This window comes from Alligator mississippiensis, chromosome 2 (assembly GCF_030867095.1).
Source record: "Alligator mississippiensis isolate rAllMis1 chromosome 2, rAllMis1, whole genome shotgun sequence".
NCBI lineage: Eukaryota > Metazoa > Chordata > Crocodylia > Alligatoridae > Alligator > Alligator mississippiensis.
The window spans coordinates 33,968,491-33,984,529 of NC_081825.1; the positions used below are offsets into that span (position 1 = coordinate 33,968,491).

The 16,039-nt window shown below is 41.2% G+C and overlaps 1 protein-coding gene across 10 annotated transcripts in view; it reads right to left on the bottom strand.

Moving 5' to 3' along the window:
- Positions 1 to 9,953, bottom strand: part of LDB2 (LIM domain binding 2) — a 351,914-nt gene extending 341,961 nt beyond the window's left edge. For 3 of the 10 annotated variants that reach the window (XM_014607750.3, XM_014607751.3, XM_019479995.2), the window contains exon 1: positions 9,487 to 9,945. In XM_014607750.3, coding sequence (XP_014463236.1) covers positions 9,487 to 9,618 — 132 coding nt within the window. In that variant the 5' untranslated portion in view covers positions 9,619 to 9,945. Of the gene's footprint in view, positions 1 to 9,486 lie in introns of all 10 variants that reach the window. The other 7 variants (XM_014607748.3, XM_019479960.2, XM_014607745.3 and 4 more) reach the window with 6 other exon arrangements.
- Between the last annotated feature and the right edge of the window lie 6,086 nt (positions 9,954 to 16,039).

Sequence of the window (16,039 nt, forward strand, 5' to 3'; positions counted from 1 at the left end):
TAACTTATTTTAATTTTATTACAAAAAATATTTGTCATTATTTCTGTTGGTGTACTGTATATAGAAGGGATTGCATAATAACTCAAAAATAAAGTCTCACTCTTTTATATAGTGTGTGTGTGTGTATGGGGATGTTTGGGGCATATAGGGTATGTTGGGGTGTGTGTATATGTCAGTGGGGGATGTGGGGGCTGCGTATGGGTGTGTGAAGTTTCTGGGGTACTGGGACACCCCCAAGCTCCCCCACATGATGCCCAGCCCCTGCTGCTAGCAGCAGCAGCAACAGGTGAGAGGGCTCAGGGAGCTCGTGCCTAACCCAGGCACTGGTACCCAGTGGGGATCAGCAGTGAGGAGCGCAGCCTTCCCAGCCACCTCTATCACAGGGGCTCCATGCCACGGGCCTGCAACTCCCACACTCCCACAGGGGAAGCCATGTGCTGGACTCTGCAGGGAAGTAGGAGATGGGGCTCCCTCCACTCCGGTGGAATCCAAGCAGCTGCCAGCACCTAAGGGAGCAGGGGGGGCCTCCCCCGCTGTGAGTGTGGGAGTTGTAGGAATGGCACAGTAGAGGAAGCAACAGGAGAAAGCTGGGAAGTGCGGGGACCGGTCTGGCTCCTGCTGCATTCTGTGATCCCGGTATGTCAGCCAGGAACCAAGCAGCACAGTGTGGCATGGCTGGGCACCTCCCAGCAGTGCGCTGTTCCTCGCTGCAATCCCAGAACCACAGAACACAGCAGGAGACAGCCCAGCCCCATGGTTCCTAGCTGGTCCTGACCCCTGGGGCCCTGTGCTCCTGCCCACTGCCACTCCCCCACCACGACTGCCCCCACTGCCTTTCCCCTGTCACTTTCCTTCCTTCCCTGCCAGCTGCCACCGTTCCCTGACAGCCCAATGCTCCTCACCCACAGCTCTGGCACCACATGGTTCAGGCTGCAGGGGCAGGACTGCACAGTGCAGCAGAAGCACCACGGAGTTTTCAGCTGGGAACCATGTGGTGTGAGCTGGGCCCAGCTGGCTCTTGCTGTAATGGTGATCCTCCTCCCCACTCTACCCATTCTTACCTGAATTTCCTTCTCAGGTAAAGGAAGGCAGCAACAACCCCAGGGTCTCAAGCCAGAAGGCTCTGCTAAGGCACAAGCTTCCAGCTTAGGGCAGGGGTGGGGCGGAGCCAGCAGGCCTTGCTGCTGCTGCCACTGGGTCCTGCCACTTGGTTCATCCTGAGTCCTGCTGCCACTGGCTCCTGTCATCTTTGACAGGCAGTTAGAGGCAGATAAATATTAATTTTTAAAAAAATGTTAGGGGCGCCATGGGCCAGATAGAATGCCCTTGCAGGCCGCATTTGGCCCATGGGCTGTATTTTGCCCTCCCCTGGGATAAATACTATATCTGGTGATGGCTGCATCTCAAAACTATAGTAAGAGATTTTTAAAAAATGAGGGAGCAAAAGGAAAACAAGAATATGAAATGCACATCATCTAGCCCAGGGATCAGCAACACCCGGCATGTTTCCCTGAACATGGCACACAAGGCCATTTTCCTTGGCATTCCACAGCTGACCCAGACTCTGGGTAGCTTCCAGAAGTAGCTGCCCAGACCCCAAGCTGGCCGCTGCCAGGAGGCTGCAAACAGCTGCATGGGGCTCTACAGCCCTGGCAACAGTTCCGTGGCTGCAGCAGCTGTGCATGCACCTCTGGGCACGTGGCAGGGAAGGGGCTGGCGCAGTGCAACCCTGGCTCCTCTCCCACTGTTCACCTGGAGGCGCATGCACATCTGCCACAGAGCTGGTGCCAGAGCTGCGGAGCCAGGCACAGCTGTTTGCAGCCTCCCAGCTACCTGCTACAGCTTCCCACAGCCTGGGCCAGCTGCAGCAGGCAGCTGAGAGGTTGCAACCAGCTGCACTTGGCTCTGGAGCTCCAGCACTGGCTCTGTAGCAGCAGTGCGTGCACGTGGGGCTCACAGCGCATGGTGGGGAAGGGGCTAGGGCAGCACAACCCTGGCCCCTCCCCCACTGTACACCCAGAGGCATGCATGCAACCACCGTCAGCAATGAGGATCGAGCCCCTTGTGGCTTCCCCATCTCTGCCATGCCAAGTTGAGGCATGGGTGGAGGCTGGGGTGATTTTGGCCCTTGGGCCAAAAACATTGCCAACCCCTGATCTAGCCAAAACAGATATGAAGTAGTTCTTGTTTGGGTCTATGGGCATAGACAAATGTAACAACTGTATTGATATCGGGGATGCTAATATAAACTAATAAGATGCAACGGTTACATCCACATGATTCTACAGCAATGCAAGTGTAATAAAACTGCTCCCACATTTGCCCTCCATTGCATTCAGAGTTAAAGGTAGGGTGATTTAACTCATTTTTATCACTATAACTTCATGCAGATATAATGTCTAGATCACAACAGTGGATGCACAGTGAATGCAACTCCCTCCCTCCTTTTACTTCGTTGGCAAGCTACCTTTGTAGCTTACAATGGAAGGACAGGCAGGTATCTGGGAACTCTGTACTCACAGGGGTAGCTATTTGTTCTGAGTAACAAGCCAGTAGGGTGTATGTGTTGGCCCACCATGTTAGCAGTTTAGAAACCTATGTAAGGAGGTGGTGTCATTGAATCAGGTGAGACTCATTAAATCCCTCCTGGATATAGAGGGATATGAATAATGAGTATAGAAGAGGGGAGAAATGCTGTTTAGGATAGAAAGATGTCACATGCCAAACTGAGAGAAAAATGTAATCTGAAGTTCACGTTTCCCAAATTATCAATAAAGCCCTATTTTACTTCGTATTGGGTAGGAACACCACATGTTTGATGGTGAATAATAAAATCTGGCTGGGTACAGGACTCAGAAATAGTGTGTGATTTGTACATTAGTATGCACAGTGGAGAATGATGCAGAGGTAGCATTTCCCTCATACTGGGCAGCAGCTGCAGGAATGGCCCCAGTGTGATGAGCCCTGGGGCTTGGTAGTACAAAGAGGCTTCATTCTTATGGAACTTCAAAGTTTACTAAAGAATCTTATACTATCTCTCTATTCCTGGCTGCACTTCAGGTTCCTTAAAAGCTTGTGGTCTCCATAAATACCCTATTTCATCTGGTGTCTCAGTCCTGATGAGATTATAAATTGATATACAACCGGACACCAGGGTGCTTGCTGCTGAGGTTCTAAAGAAAGAAACTCTAGGAGCATCCATACCCAAAGAGAGGGCTTAAGTAGGATTTATTTTTCAATAAACTTTTAAAACAAATCATACACTGAGCACGTAGTTGGGAGCTGGTGAAGATGAAGTCCAGATGGCCCTACCTCTGAACCCTGGTCTTGCCCCCCTCTGAAATGGCAGCAGTACCTGCTTCAGAATGTTTTCTTTGGACTGGTGGGGACCCATCATCACGTATTCCTGGCCAGGTTTCCTCCCACCCAGGTCATCACTTCCCAGTTTCAGGTGGCCTAGAATCTGTCCTAAAGAACGAGGACTTGATCTTCACCCAAGCAGTAAAGCAGATACACTATCCACTTTTGCCAATGTACCCAACATGCCACCCAAAACAGTGTTGTGTTGGGAAATCAGAGTATTTGAAATATTTAGTGTATAGAATGGGCAACTTCTGGCAAAAAACAGAGGAAAGAAATATCATACAAAGCAAAGAGTCTACGAAAAAGGTTTCTGTGACTTCAGAAATCTACCCTTGACCTTTTTTTACAGCGTAAACAATGGAAGCCGAAGTAGTACATACATTCAAAGTCAAATGAAATACTTTGTGGTCTGATCTAGCGGTCCTCATTCAGACAAAATTCCCACTGAATTAAGAGTGCAGGACTGGGTACTTTAATATGATCTGGTTTTTTTTCCTTCCAGTGAAAAAAACTGTTATTTTTCTTTTCAAAACAGATCTGCACTGTGAATCATGTCTACATCCACAAATCGAGGAAAAACGAGTTATGAAAAATTTAAGTGGCTTTTTTTTTTCGCTGAAAAAAAAAGTGAGTTGCGTTCCTCCTCTTATAAGTCACACTGATTTTTTTTCCCCACCAAACAAGAAACTCTGGGCTCGCCAAGTATATAGTTTACATTCTATATTTTAACTGAAGGAGAAAAAAAAGCAGCAAGCCATCACTGACTGTAAGTTAAGAATCAGTGTGGAAAGGGACTGATTTTTTTTTTCTAGACTCATATGAATTGTTAGTTTGTAGCAATTTCAATTGAAAACAGCCTCAACAGAAATTTATAAAAAGGGAAGGAAAAAACTGGTATGAGAAACTACAATCATTACAAAGACCTTCAAATTCCATTTTAAAGTCCATGTCTCTAAAGAGGCTTGAAGTGTTCATTTTTAAAAGTGACCTTTTAGTTTCAGTTAAAAATGTTTGAAGAAAGGCATTTTAAAACACTTTTGTTCTGTTCCTATAATTGCTACTTATTAGGATATTTCAGGGTAACAAGAACATTTCTTCTCTTAAGAATGGTTGTCTCAAAACTTTTGTCTCCCATCCTCCCAACCTATAAATTCAGCTGAATTCGGACTTATATACATAATAGCAACTTTATATCACAAACAGGTCTTTGATATGTCAACAACTGTGATGTCACAATTTCATGACTAATATATTAAAATATGTATCAGGAGGAGGAAGAAAAGATGATTTCATAAGATAACAATGTGAGGAAGTAAGCCACAACTACAGGGTGTATGGGAGTTGTTTTTGGTTTTTTTGCTTTGTGGTGTTTTAAATGTTTGGTTTCATCTGAATGCCTGCTCTAACTAAATAATTAAGCAACTAAAAAGAAAATCACAATTTATTTTCTTTTAATGACATTCTTCACTGTGAAATTTCCAAACTGTGAACTCTACCAGCCAGTTTAAAGAAAGGTAATATGATTTGATTGCACTGGTTTTACAAAGAACAGCTCACTACTCGAAACAACTTCTCCAATCACCTTTATAACATCACTTGCTGAGGCAGGTAAGAACTTGGATTTTGCACACAGAACATAATGTTCATGGAAAATATCACCTCTCACAGTAGAGACAAATATATAGTGCTGGGTGAATTTAATCTCCTAAAATACACAACATTTCCAGAAATACAAAGGAGTACAGAAACAAGCCAAGTCCTTGGTATAGTTCTCTGAATATTCACAATAAAGCAATTGATTGGACTTTAAACTGCCAGCAAATATAAGTCATCTGCCCACGGCAAGTTGTAGAGAGTGGAGAATCATTAAAGCTTAGACTTATTTACCTTTCATTTTGTTTTATTTTAAACATTTTCGAGTTATAAAACTTTATAATGAAATAGGAACTTCAGCATCAAAGGAGGAGGGAAGCTGTTTTTTTTACATTGGCATTTCATGAAGGAGGAAGATATAAAATATAAATCAAATTACTTATTTTGTATATTTGCTACATAGAACATGAGAGCCTGTTCACTTGGCCACAACAGATTATTTTCTAAACTAGGTATACTAAACTAACACAGACACCAAAAACATTCAGATAAATGGAGCTTGCACAAACAGGTAAGAAATCCAATAACCACACATTCACAGCTTAGAGATAGCTGCATTTTGATCAAACAGGAATGTCAGTTAACTAGGATAAAAATTAAATAGGCTTAATAGTGATAAGTAAACATTTATAAGAAAATATATTTCTTATTATAAGCAGCATTAACAATATATTTTCAAAGGACATTTGACTCCTCAAGTGGAATTAAGAATTTTGGTGTTCTAATTTACAGTTCTAAAGGAAAAATACCACAACATCCAACTTCTGGGGGGATTTTACTTTTTCCAACCTACTTTAATGAGGTGGATAGGTGTTGCTATAGGCTTGTTAAGAACCTGAAATCTCTAACATAAGAAAGAACGCGTTTGGTAGTAGGAACCCTGAGTTAGTGGACATTTGCTGAGCTTAAGGACTCCAGTCATGTTGAGTCAGATGCTGGTTTTGCGAGCTAAGTCCTAGATCTAAGTCTTAGATCACAAAACCAGCACCTGACTCAACATGACTGAAGTTCTCAAACCTCCTTTCAAGCCTACCAGGCCAGAGTGCTAGGCTGGGTAAGGCACACCAATTTCTGTAGCCAACCAGCACATGAGGCAATAGCATCACATCCAACTGCCTTCAATTCCCCAGCCCAACCAGATATACCCATTTACAGTTGAGATGACTGGGGCAGCCGTGAACACAAGTCTGGAGTGGGACTGGAACTGCTATTCTGGAGCAATAAGGAGCCATCACTCCTCTGACAGTGAACCCCTCTTTGCTTAGGACTGACCTCAGATATAAAGGGCAGCTGTATGTCCAGTTGAAGAAGCCCTGAAAGTTGAGAGAGGAAGTTTGGAACAGAGAGCATGCACTGCACTAGCACACACTACACTAGGAAGGTTTAGTCTGAACAGTTCTTTCACTGCAGGGCTACCATGTTTTTTCATATAGAAAACAAGATGCTTTAGAAAAAACAGCAATATGCACACTGCATCTAAGTCATCATTCCTTATAGCACTGGGTCAAGTTACCTCAGCACATTGAGCTACAGTGACCCAGGCTTCATTAGGGGCTAACTGTCACCCATATGCCATGCCAAAGCATCTCAGGCTTGATGAAGCGGTCTATATAAGGACTGACCGTGGGCTGCAGAACTGCTGCCATACCACTCTATAGGCACTGCTTCATTCTTAAGGATGTGGTTGACACTACCATTGGGGTAGGGGAAATAGAAGCAGCAACAGCTGGGGGATGTGCATAACTTCAGAACTGGTGGCACGCTGCTCCGCTTCCCACAAACCTTGAAAAGTTGTGATGTTTTGGAAGCATCTGTAAAACTGAACTCTGCAGCATATGGGATGAAAGAGCATGTACTTAACCTGCACAGGGTCCTCATATGCTGAACTCCTCTAATTTTGGACTTCCCACAACCATGGGAGGAGGCACAAAGCTTGACTCTAAAGGATTCATTAATAGTGTTATTTTTATAAGCCAACATAAATCATCCCAAATAATTATCAACGGATATTTAAATAAATGTGGGGCTTTGCAGGGAGAGGATGTGGTTCTCACCCTTACAACATCCTTGCTTTCCACTGGCTCTGTCCAAAGTAAGTCCCTTCCCTCTATTCCACTCTTAGGAGTTTCTTTGTAACTCCTTCCCCTTTAATAGTGTTAGTTGTGCTGCCTCTTACATACAGTGCACAGTGAGCAAGCAGTCTCCTTCAGAGACCACTACCAAAGACTGCATGAAGAGACATGTTTATATCATGGAACTATAGCACAAGCTCAAGCACATTTTTCTTCCACTAGACAGGATCCAAAAAATTCAAGGCTGGCCCTAATGAACTCTAGTACTGCTTAAAAGCATCCAAAACTAATGTGGAAGTTCCCTTCCCAACCTACAAGCAGGCAAAAATGAGGAACGATTTTTCACAAGCTTTCCATATCTAGTCACTATAAATGACAGAAGTGTCCATGAAGTTATTTTTTTATTAAAAAGGATGCTGTTATAGGGCTATCTAGAGAATATTTATCTCAATGAAGAATAATGCATAATCTTGCATTCAGAAAACAAGGTTCTTAATTCCAAATGATCACAAAGCAAGAGTATTTTTACTCTGAGAAAAGGAAAAGTTTAAAAAGTATGTTATCATCACTCTCCACGCTCCCTGTCATACCCCACTAGCATCTATCCCAGTACCAGCAAAGAGAGTTCAGCCTGCTTGGAGCAGCCCATCCCACAGAATGACTGGGACAAAAAATGTAATGAAATGCACTAGAACCTAAAAGACTAGTTCAGAGCATAACAGCAGCGGGATATGGGAAAGGCTTTCTATGAGTACTTCCAAAAGTTTTTGTAGTGGAAGATTTTTAGAGTCCAGGTTGTCCAGTCAAGAAGTTGTGTTTAAAAGAATTAAAAATATCACTAATACTTGAATTACAAACAGTAACAACGATAGCTTTTCAAAATTACTTCTGTATAATAGCACCAAAGTAATCATTTTATGTAACATTTTCTTTCCTGTCCACATGTAAGATGCTACAAATTGTTGCATTAATTTGTATAGGAATGTAAAGCAGAGTTGTAACTATCTGACAAATAAGGAATAACTAAAGCACAATACCTGCCAAATCTAAATATAAGTCATTGCCAGTAGCTAACGACCTGAGGCAAAACTAAGATCAGTTTAACACAACTATAGAACCAATAAGTTTCTTTGAGATTATGAATATCATCAACTATATATAACATTAATAGAGAATTAATATGTTTAAAAAATAGCAGTGATAACTGCTAGAAAAGCAGTCACTCTCTGGCTGTTAACCAATCAGAAAGCAGGTCACATCTTGTTAGCTGTATCATATACATTAAACGTCATGAATTCTCCATGGTTTAGCTGACAATTCAGGCACGTGTGTTTTATTTTATGATAACCTCATGTCCCCTTAAAGAATTATGATACAACAAACAGATCCACCTTAAATTCCACCAAAATCCTTTACTATATCTCTTGACAAATTCACTGGACAGTTGCACTCTAGAGAAGGCCATTCATTCTACAAGATTTATACTTTGTTAAGTGTTTTCAGGGCATCCACAGTAAACTACTTTGGAAAAATTGCAGCACCAAACATGTGGGCTGCACAAACAAACACATGGGTACAGCTGCAGCTTGATTCAGTCTGCACACTTTTCACTCCAATAGCCTCAAAAGTGTTGCTTCATTTCAATTGCAGGAGGCAAAATTGAATTTTAATTAAAAAGTACTAAAAGTATTTTTACTCTTCATTTTTTGAGGTGGCTGATCTCCATGCAGAATCCAATATGCATAAACCAGTAACATATTATACAAAGCACCTCAAACAGTGGATGGAGTTTACATTACAAGGTACTCTGACAGCTATATAACAAAGTCATGAACTAATCCTTTCTCTTGCTATAAAAGCAAGTGTTTTCTAAACACATGCATATATTTCTGTATGTATTTGTTATGAACATGTGTTCTTTAAGTGCAGCTCCGGAATAAGTTTTAAAAACTCTGCTTCTGGTTGCTCCTATCATTCATATTTAATTTTAATGACTCTGAAAAACAAATACAGGTCATGGTTCAGCTCCTTCTAAAGGAGGGACATTTCTGGATTAGTTTAATGCAAATGATCAAGCAATACCTTATAATATTATAGCTGCAAATGCCATCAGGACAGATACTGAGCAAACAACACACTAAAGGAAAGGAAATTTCCCTCAGATTGGCATCATAATCAACCCTGAAGTGCTGTACTGTAATTTCAAGATTTCAGCTGGTATCTACTCAAAGAGTTGCTCTGCATGGAAATATAATGAGGGATTACTCAATTAAACTACTAAATTAATTAGGGTGTTTATTCCTCTATATATTGCACTGTCTAATGGGACGCTTCAGATGGAATTCAGCCTGAAACCTAGCACAGTCCATGCACAGTAAAACAAGGTTGAGGGACTTACCTCTGTACGAGACTGCAGCCTCTTGTTCATTTCATATATTCGGTACTCTGGTTGCACCATGTATGGTGTATGTCTCCTATAAAATGGGCCAAAAGGAGAAGAATAGAAAGGGTCATGTGGTGTGCTGGACATCTTGCCTGCTTGCAGAGAATCAAGCTACACAGAGTATCATCAACATCCATACAGAGCACATGGGCTGTGTGTTCCTCACAGTACAAAGTAGCAGCATGCGCGCACACACACGCACACACACGCACACAGAGCGAACACACTGGCTGGGAACTGCTGTTGGAGCCCTCTATAGCAAGAGGGGGGGGGAGAGGGAGCGGGAGAGGGAGAGAGCATGAGAGAGAGTGAGAGAGAGAGGGAGAGAGCACAAGCTCCAGAGAGAGAGGGAGAGAGACTGGATAGCTTCAGGCACCACTGCTTGTTTTTAAAGAAGCAGTTTGTGAAGGGGTCATTTCCTGTCCACACTGTAGACTAGTTCAAAAATATAATTTTCCTCCCAGTCTGACAGGGGTCTAAGGTTTGGTTTTAATTTTTCCCAGCCAGGACCCCTTAGGAACCTGGCAGCCAGGCTTGTTAGCATATAGGTGGTTTAACTGCTGCCTGAGCCAATCACCCTCCAAGAAGAGCACACTTGTACAATATCAGAAATGTGATTACTACAAAACACATCAACACAGGCCACAACAATACCACGCATTCGGAGCCGGCAATTCACCTCTATGAGATGATTTCTTTCAGCAGAGATCTGGCAGTTCAAAGTGTTTATGTTCATCTACAGTGGATTGAGCAGCCCATTAGACTTCTGCACATTTTTGTTTTTACTTTTCAAATCAACAGTTAAAGGATTGTGAGAGGGTTTGGCTCTCTGTTTCATCAGGGACTAAAATCATTGTGGGTAGAGAATCTGCACAAAGAAATAATCTCAGGGCTTCACTTCACACAATGAGAACAGTCGAATGCAAATAACATAAAACCTCCCAGAAAAATATAAAAAGGAAAGAACTGGGCAGGCGGGGGTAGGGGGGGATTACAGAAAACAACTGGGAAAAATTCTTTTTTACCAACGATTATAATAAATAACGAACTCTAGATCTGCTAGAGCACTAGGCGTTATTGTCCAGGATTATGGAAGTAAATAAATCTTTCACCAGTTGTTATACATTATAAATGGAAGAAATGCAAATATACCCATTGGGTTTAAAAGTTAAGGGTGGAATATATCTGACTATGAAACTTAGGTGAAAGTCCTGGAACCTGTAGCATGCAGATTAGAAAGTGTTCAATGCAGAGAAAACCAGAACAGGTTAATCTGCTGTCTGAGACAGTGCAAGGCTTTAGAGAGAGGAGTCTTTAAATCATGTGTAAAAAAGGTCTTTTTCTGTACTTTTAAAGCATCACACATGTTTACAAGACTAACCGGTGCAAAAATAATAATAAATTGGGCTGAGTTCATCTCTGGTGTAAATTCATTCATGTTAGTAGATTACACAAGGGATAGATTTACCTAATTAATATGAGTAACAGGAATAGCATGAAGATTTTCATGGACTTTCTCATCCATACATCTCAGAATGTTTTACAAAAGAGGTAAACCTTATCACTACCCGCTTCATGGATAGGGACACGAAGGCAGCAGCAGTCAAGTTATGGCTGATTTAATGAAATGATCATGGGAAATATTTGAGTTTCCCATGGTTTCATATGGTACCATAAACTGGTTCTAGATTCACTAGAAATATAGTAAAATATAGCTCTATCTTCAAGATTCATAATGCAAATTTCACATTATTTATTATCAGCTGGGGTGGGAGGTTGAAACAGTAATTTATTTGATGCGTCAGTCATAATGTTTAGCAAAAGTTTCCCCATTCATTATTGAGCTGCTTCTATAAGGTGTCACATTTTGAACTGTTTTTGTGGACATCTCTCTGTTTCTGTCACCAAGCTGGCAGACACTACAGGGTGACAATCGACATTTTACTCCATTCTTTAATACTCACTAGCTATACATAAGCAGCTATGCTACATTGTTGCTTAAATATCATCCCCAGAAAGCACTGACAAACAGATACAGATTTGCATGAAGTCTGGCTTATTGATGCTTTAGCAAAAATGGCAAGACTGTGCAAACATTCAACATGTGTGGCACTAAGTGTAGTAACTCTATGAAGCGGGTGATTACATGAAAGAGGGTTCAGAACACAGTTCTCTGCTATATTGTAAGAAATCCCAACCGCCTGACCTAGGGCCTGAAAAATGAAGAACACCGGCCGAAAAATATAGACCTAGCTCTACCAACATTCACATGCAAATTTATTTTTTTCATACACATCATATAATTTGCTTAACAAAATTCTTCTTAAGCAAACCCCCAGCTAACAAACTCAGCTGTATTTCCTCAGTGATTTCATATTGTGCTGGGCAATGAATACAGAATCTTCACCACATTCTGATCTGAAGGGTATTTAAATCCTGTATTCAAGCCTTGTTTATACATACATGTTTCAGGTACTTCCCAAAGTAGAATTACACTTTATTTGTAAAGTAAAAATTGAGCAAATAAATAAATAAAATAAAGCCAATTCCAGAGAAAGTATGTTTTGCTTCCCAGGTTCAAGCTATGTGAACTTTTACACTGCTGGCAAAATGATCAATTTTCAGGAATTTTTCCTCAGTCCAAAAAAACACTACTTCACAATATGCATTTTGTAGAAATATGGCCATTTTAAGCTTTACTTGTTTTTCAAAAAACAAAGAGACAAACATGAAAGATGAATTTGACTTTTTACTGGGTACCCACACACTAAATATTTTTTTTCTTCTAGTGAGTGAAGAGTCTGTGCAAGAGCACTACTGAGAGGAAGAAATGGGAAATGATGGTTTTAATGTTACTGGCAAAACTACAGAACAGCTACCAGGAAGATTTCAGGCCCAAGCTGGGTACTTTCTGGCCACAGCCCCCACGAGCCTTTCCAATGGATTGTTCTTATCCTGACAAACACCACATTTACAAGAGTAAATTAAAAAAAAAAAGGAATAAAGGAAAAACAAAGTTACTGGGACTGTCAGTCACTTTCAGAGATGTACGTAGTCCCCTTGGGTCTCACTGTTTTAAAAACTTTACCTGCTCTACATGTGACTGATGGTTAAGGGGGTGTCCAGTTTGCCTTCCCTCCACAAATGGTTGCAAACCCACACGTAACTGAGATTAAGGGAGAGAAACTGCCTGGTCAAAATGAACCACTGCATCTGGAGAAGTGAGGATACAGCAAGATCCTAGAAGAGAGAGCACAGCAGGAGGCAAGAGTGAGAAACTGGTCACCCTTCCCAGTCCTGAGGAGGAAATAGCTCTGTCTCTAGAAATGTCTGGGGAAGAGAGTGGAGTGCATCCAGGATTGGGAATGCATATGATGTTGTGGGTGGGCTTGCCCACAGATGATTTTGTGAAGGAGGCTCCAACCCAGAGATGTGAGCCTCCTTCACTTTTGAAGAGCTCAGAAAAGAGAAGCCTTCTTACACACGTTACCACATACTAATAGTTTAACAATATAAAGTGACCTCAGACAACTGCGTGTTTAAAATGCAGAAGTGTGACTGCTGAAATAATGTGAGCAAAGAAATCATAGCCCCGGGTTCACTGGGGTAGACAATACATGCCCTGAAAGAAAATGGAATTGGGCAGAAGAAAAGAACTGCAAAAGAGAATAAACCGAGACAAAGAGAAAGTGCATTAACCACATGGATTTCAAACATTCAAAGGGGCCTGAGTTTTTAATGGTCTAGCTTGCCTGTATCATTACTACTGCCATCTGCTGGATGGAATCAGAACTGCTCTGGTCTGTATGGCAGATTTTATCTTGCTGATAACTGAGACAGATCCCCCTTTCGCTCATGGAGTAGGTACTTGTGGTTTTGGACTATGGGGATCTCAGTTCTATCCCTAACTGCTAACTATAACATCCATGTATGTAAAGAGTAAAGATCTGTTACAATATAAAGGTAACTCCACCTGCCAAGAAGAATGATTGTAGACCTTCCTTTGGGACAAAAACAGGGGGAATAGGAACAGTTCATTCATCTGTCCCTGCAGTTTGTACACTCACACGTGGTCTTTTGCTGCCTTCTGGTTGCTGCTATTATTAGAAGCCTGGGGGAGTTATGTTTCTACCCTGCCAGTTGCTGAGCATGTCCCTGCTCACTAACCTCATGGATTCCAGACTGCACTGAGAGAGAAGCTCTTCTCCACTATACACGGACACACCTTCCATACCACAACTACTTTTATTAAGTATTATTCATAGTTATGTCATGTAGCACTGTGAAGGGTGCCATACACAGTCGTGAAGTGCTGACAACCTGAGTAGGTCTAAAGATTATACTGTTTTTTAAACAACTATTGTAATTACTCAAGGAAGTGACAGAGTTATAATGAATAAGTATAATTATTGGTTTATATGCACTTTGTATTAGTGGACTGGTTAGTTCATATTATGACAGAACAATACGGGCATGTTTTAAGTGTTTTTTAGCTGTTGGGAATGGAGGAAGGGGGAAAAAGGCTGTCTGTGTAGTTAAGGATGTATAGCAAACAAATAAAGTATAACTAGAGGGAGCTGAAAGCAGAGGTCTTGAGAATATATTCACATAAATATGAATTAATATATAAGACTGAATGAAAATGACCTGCTCAAAATGTCTCTTTTTTATATTAAGGTTTCAGTTTTCTAGGGAAGAACAAAAACAACAGTGAATGATTATTTGATTAAATAAATACCAGCTGCAGGCCCAAAACAAGTTTACTGTGAACATTCATAGTCACAAAATGAAGTTTGCTCTGTGGCTAAATGAAATTTGTTTAAAATCTAAGAAGTCTGTAAAAGTTAGGACATCCATACAGAAAACAAAAAAAGAATCCTGTGACAGTCAGTAGTAGACATAGTAGTACACATAGAACGCGTCTACACGTGGCCGTACTGTGCCATCATTAGTACTTCCTTTTGGAAGTACTAAAAGGATTGTAAACTCTGAAACCTTTTAGTACGTTGGAAGTACTAAAAGATGGCACAGTCACACCCTATACTGCGCTGTGCTGGCCATGCACGGTTATTTTTGGTTGCTACATCACCGTAGCAATGCAGTATAATGAAGGAGCACATTGCTATGGTGACATAGTAGTGGCATCATGGTGTTTGTCAACAGACACTATGGCACTGTAGCACATTGCTATGGCACCGTAGCATCCTGTGTAGACATACCCATAGTCTCACATTGCAAAGACTGAATTTTAAATAAATTTCAATACCACATTTCAGTTCCCATCAGCTTCTACTCTCATCAGGCTTTATAAATGCACAGTTCAAAAGGATAGATTAGATGCTCATAACAGTTTACAAGGGATCCAGAAGTTGACATCTGTTTGCATAAAATATTAAATAAGTGAACACATTGGTAAAAATTGCAACCCATTCACAGATAATTCATGAAGAGGAAACTAGCTAAGTTTGTTGAGCACGTTGTTACAAAACATTTCCCAGTCTTAAGTGTATTCTTTAATTCTTATTAGTATGAATGGAATTATTCTCCCCCCTCGCCCATGATTAATGATATGTTCTCTCACCACTAAACAGTATAAGAATTTTGATTATAGACACTAAACCAGAACTGCCCAAAGCAGCAGGTTTCACAGTTTACAATCCCTTAAAAAGAATAAGACAGTTCACAGCCCTTCATGTTATTGTTTCAAGCATTCTACAGACTCAAGCAGATATTGCTGCTTTTGGGTCATATTTGCACGGGCTCTTGTGCATGTAGAAACAAACAAGTATGTCTTTTCAAAAGAGATGCTAATGTCATCACATGAAGCCAAAGCCGCTGTCCTAGGCACAGACCACTAGTGCCTGTGCTTTAATAAGTCCATGGCAGGACCATCTCCACATTTGAAATGCCTCTGAACCAGTGGGATTTCTGTTAATTCCCTAGTGTAGACAAGGCCTTTGTTGTTTGTTAAAAGGCAGTTAAAATTCTGTCATGATGCTATGATGACAAGCCTTTTAAAAATACAACGGACAGATCAAGTTAGCCTCTCTTTCATTAGGCTATTATAACCCACTGTTCAGTGTGTTGCATGTCCCTTTCCACATTTGATGCAAAGAAGATAGAAGTCTCTTACAGCTCTTCGTTATGAGTCTGTCTCTTTTAGCTCAAGAGGTACACATCTATGCTTTAACCAATTCTCTGTGTCTTGTTTATCGTGACAGTCATCACACTATGTTATTCCAGTCTGGCAAGGTGTTATACACTAGAGTGAGTCTATATTATGTTGCACCTAAGCAAAGTGCTTCTAAGGTGAATATAAAACACTACTAACCCAGAGATGCTCAAGGGAATGGAAAATTAAGTCCGAAGGGGAGAATGTTGACCCCTTAAAGTCCCTGAAAGCTTTGCCATTGGTTTCAGTGGGGCCAGGATATCAACCAGAACATCTGCCCTTTTGCAGAATGAGACCTATCTACCTCGGCCTAACGAAAAGCTTAAGATTTAATTT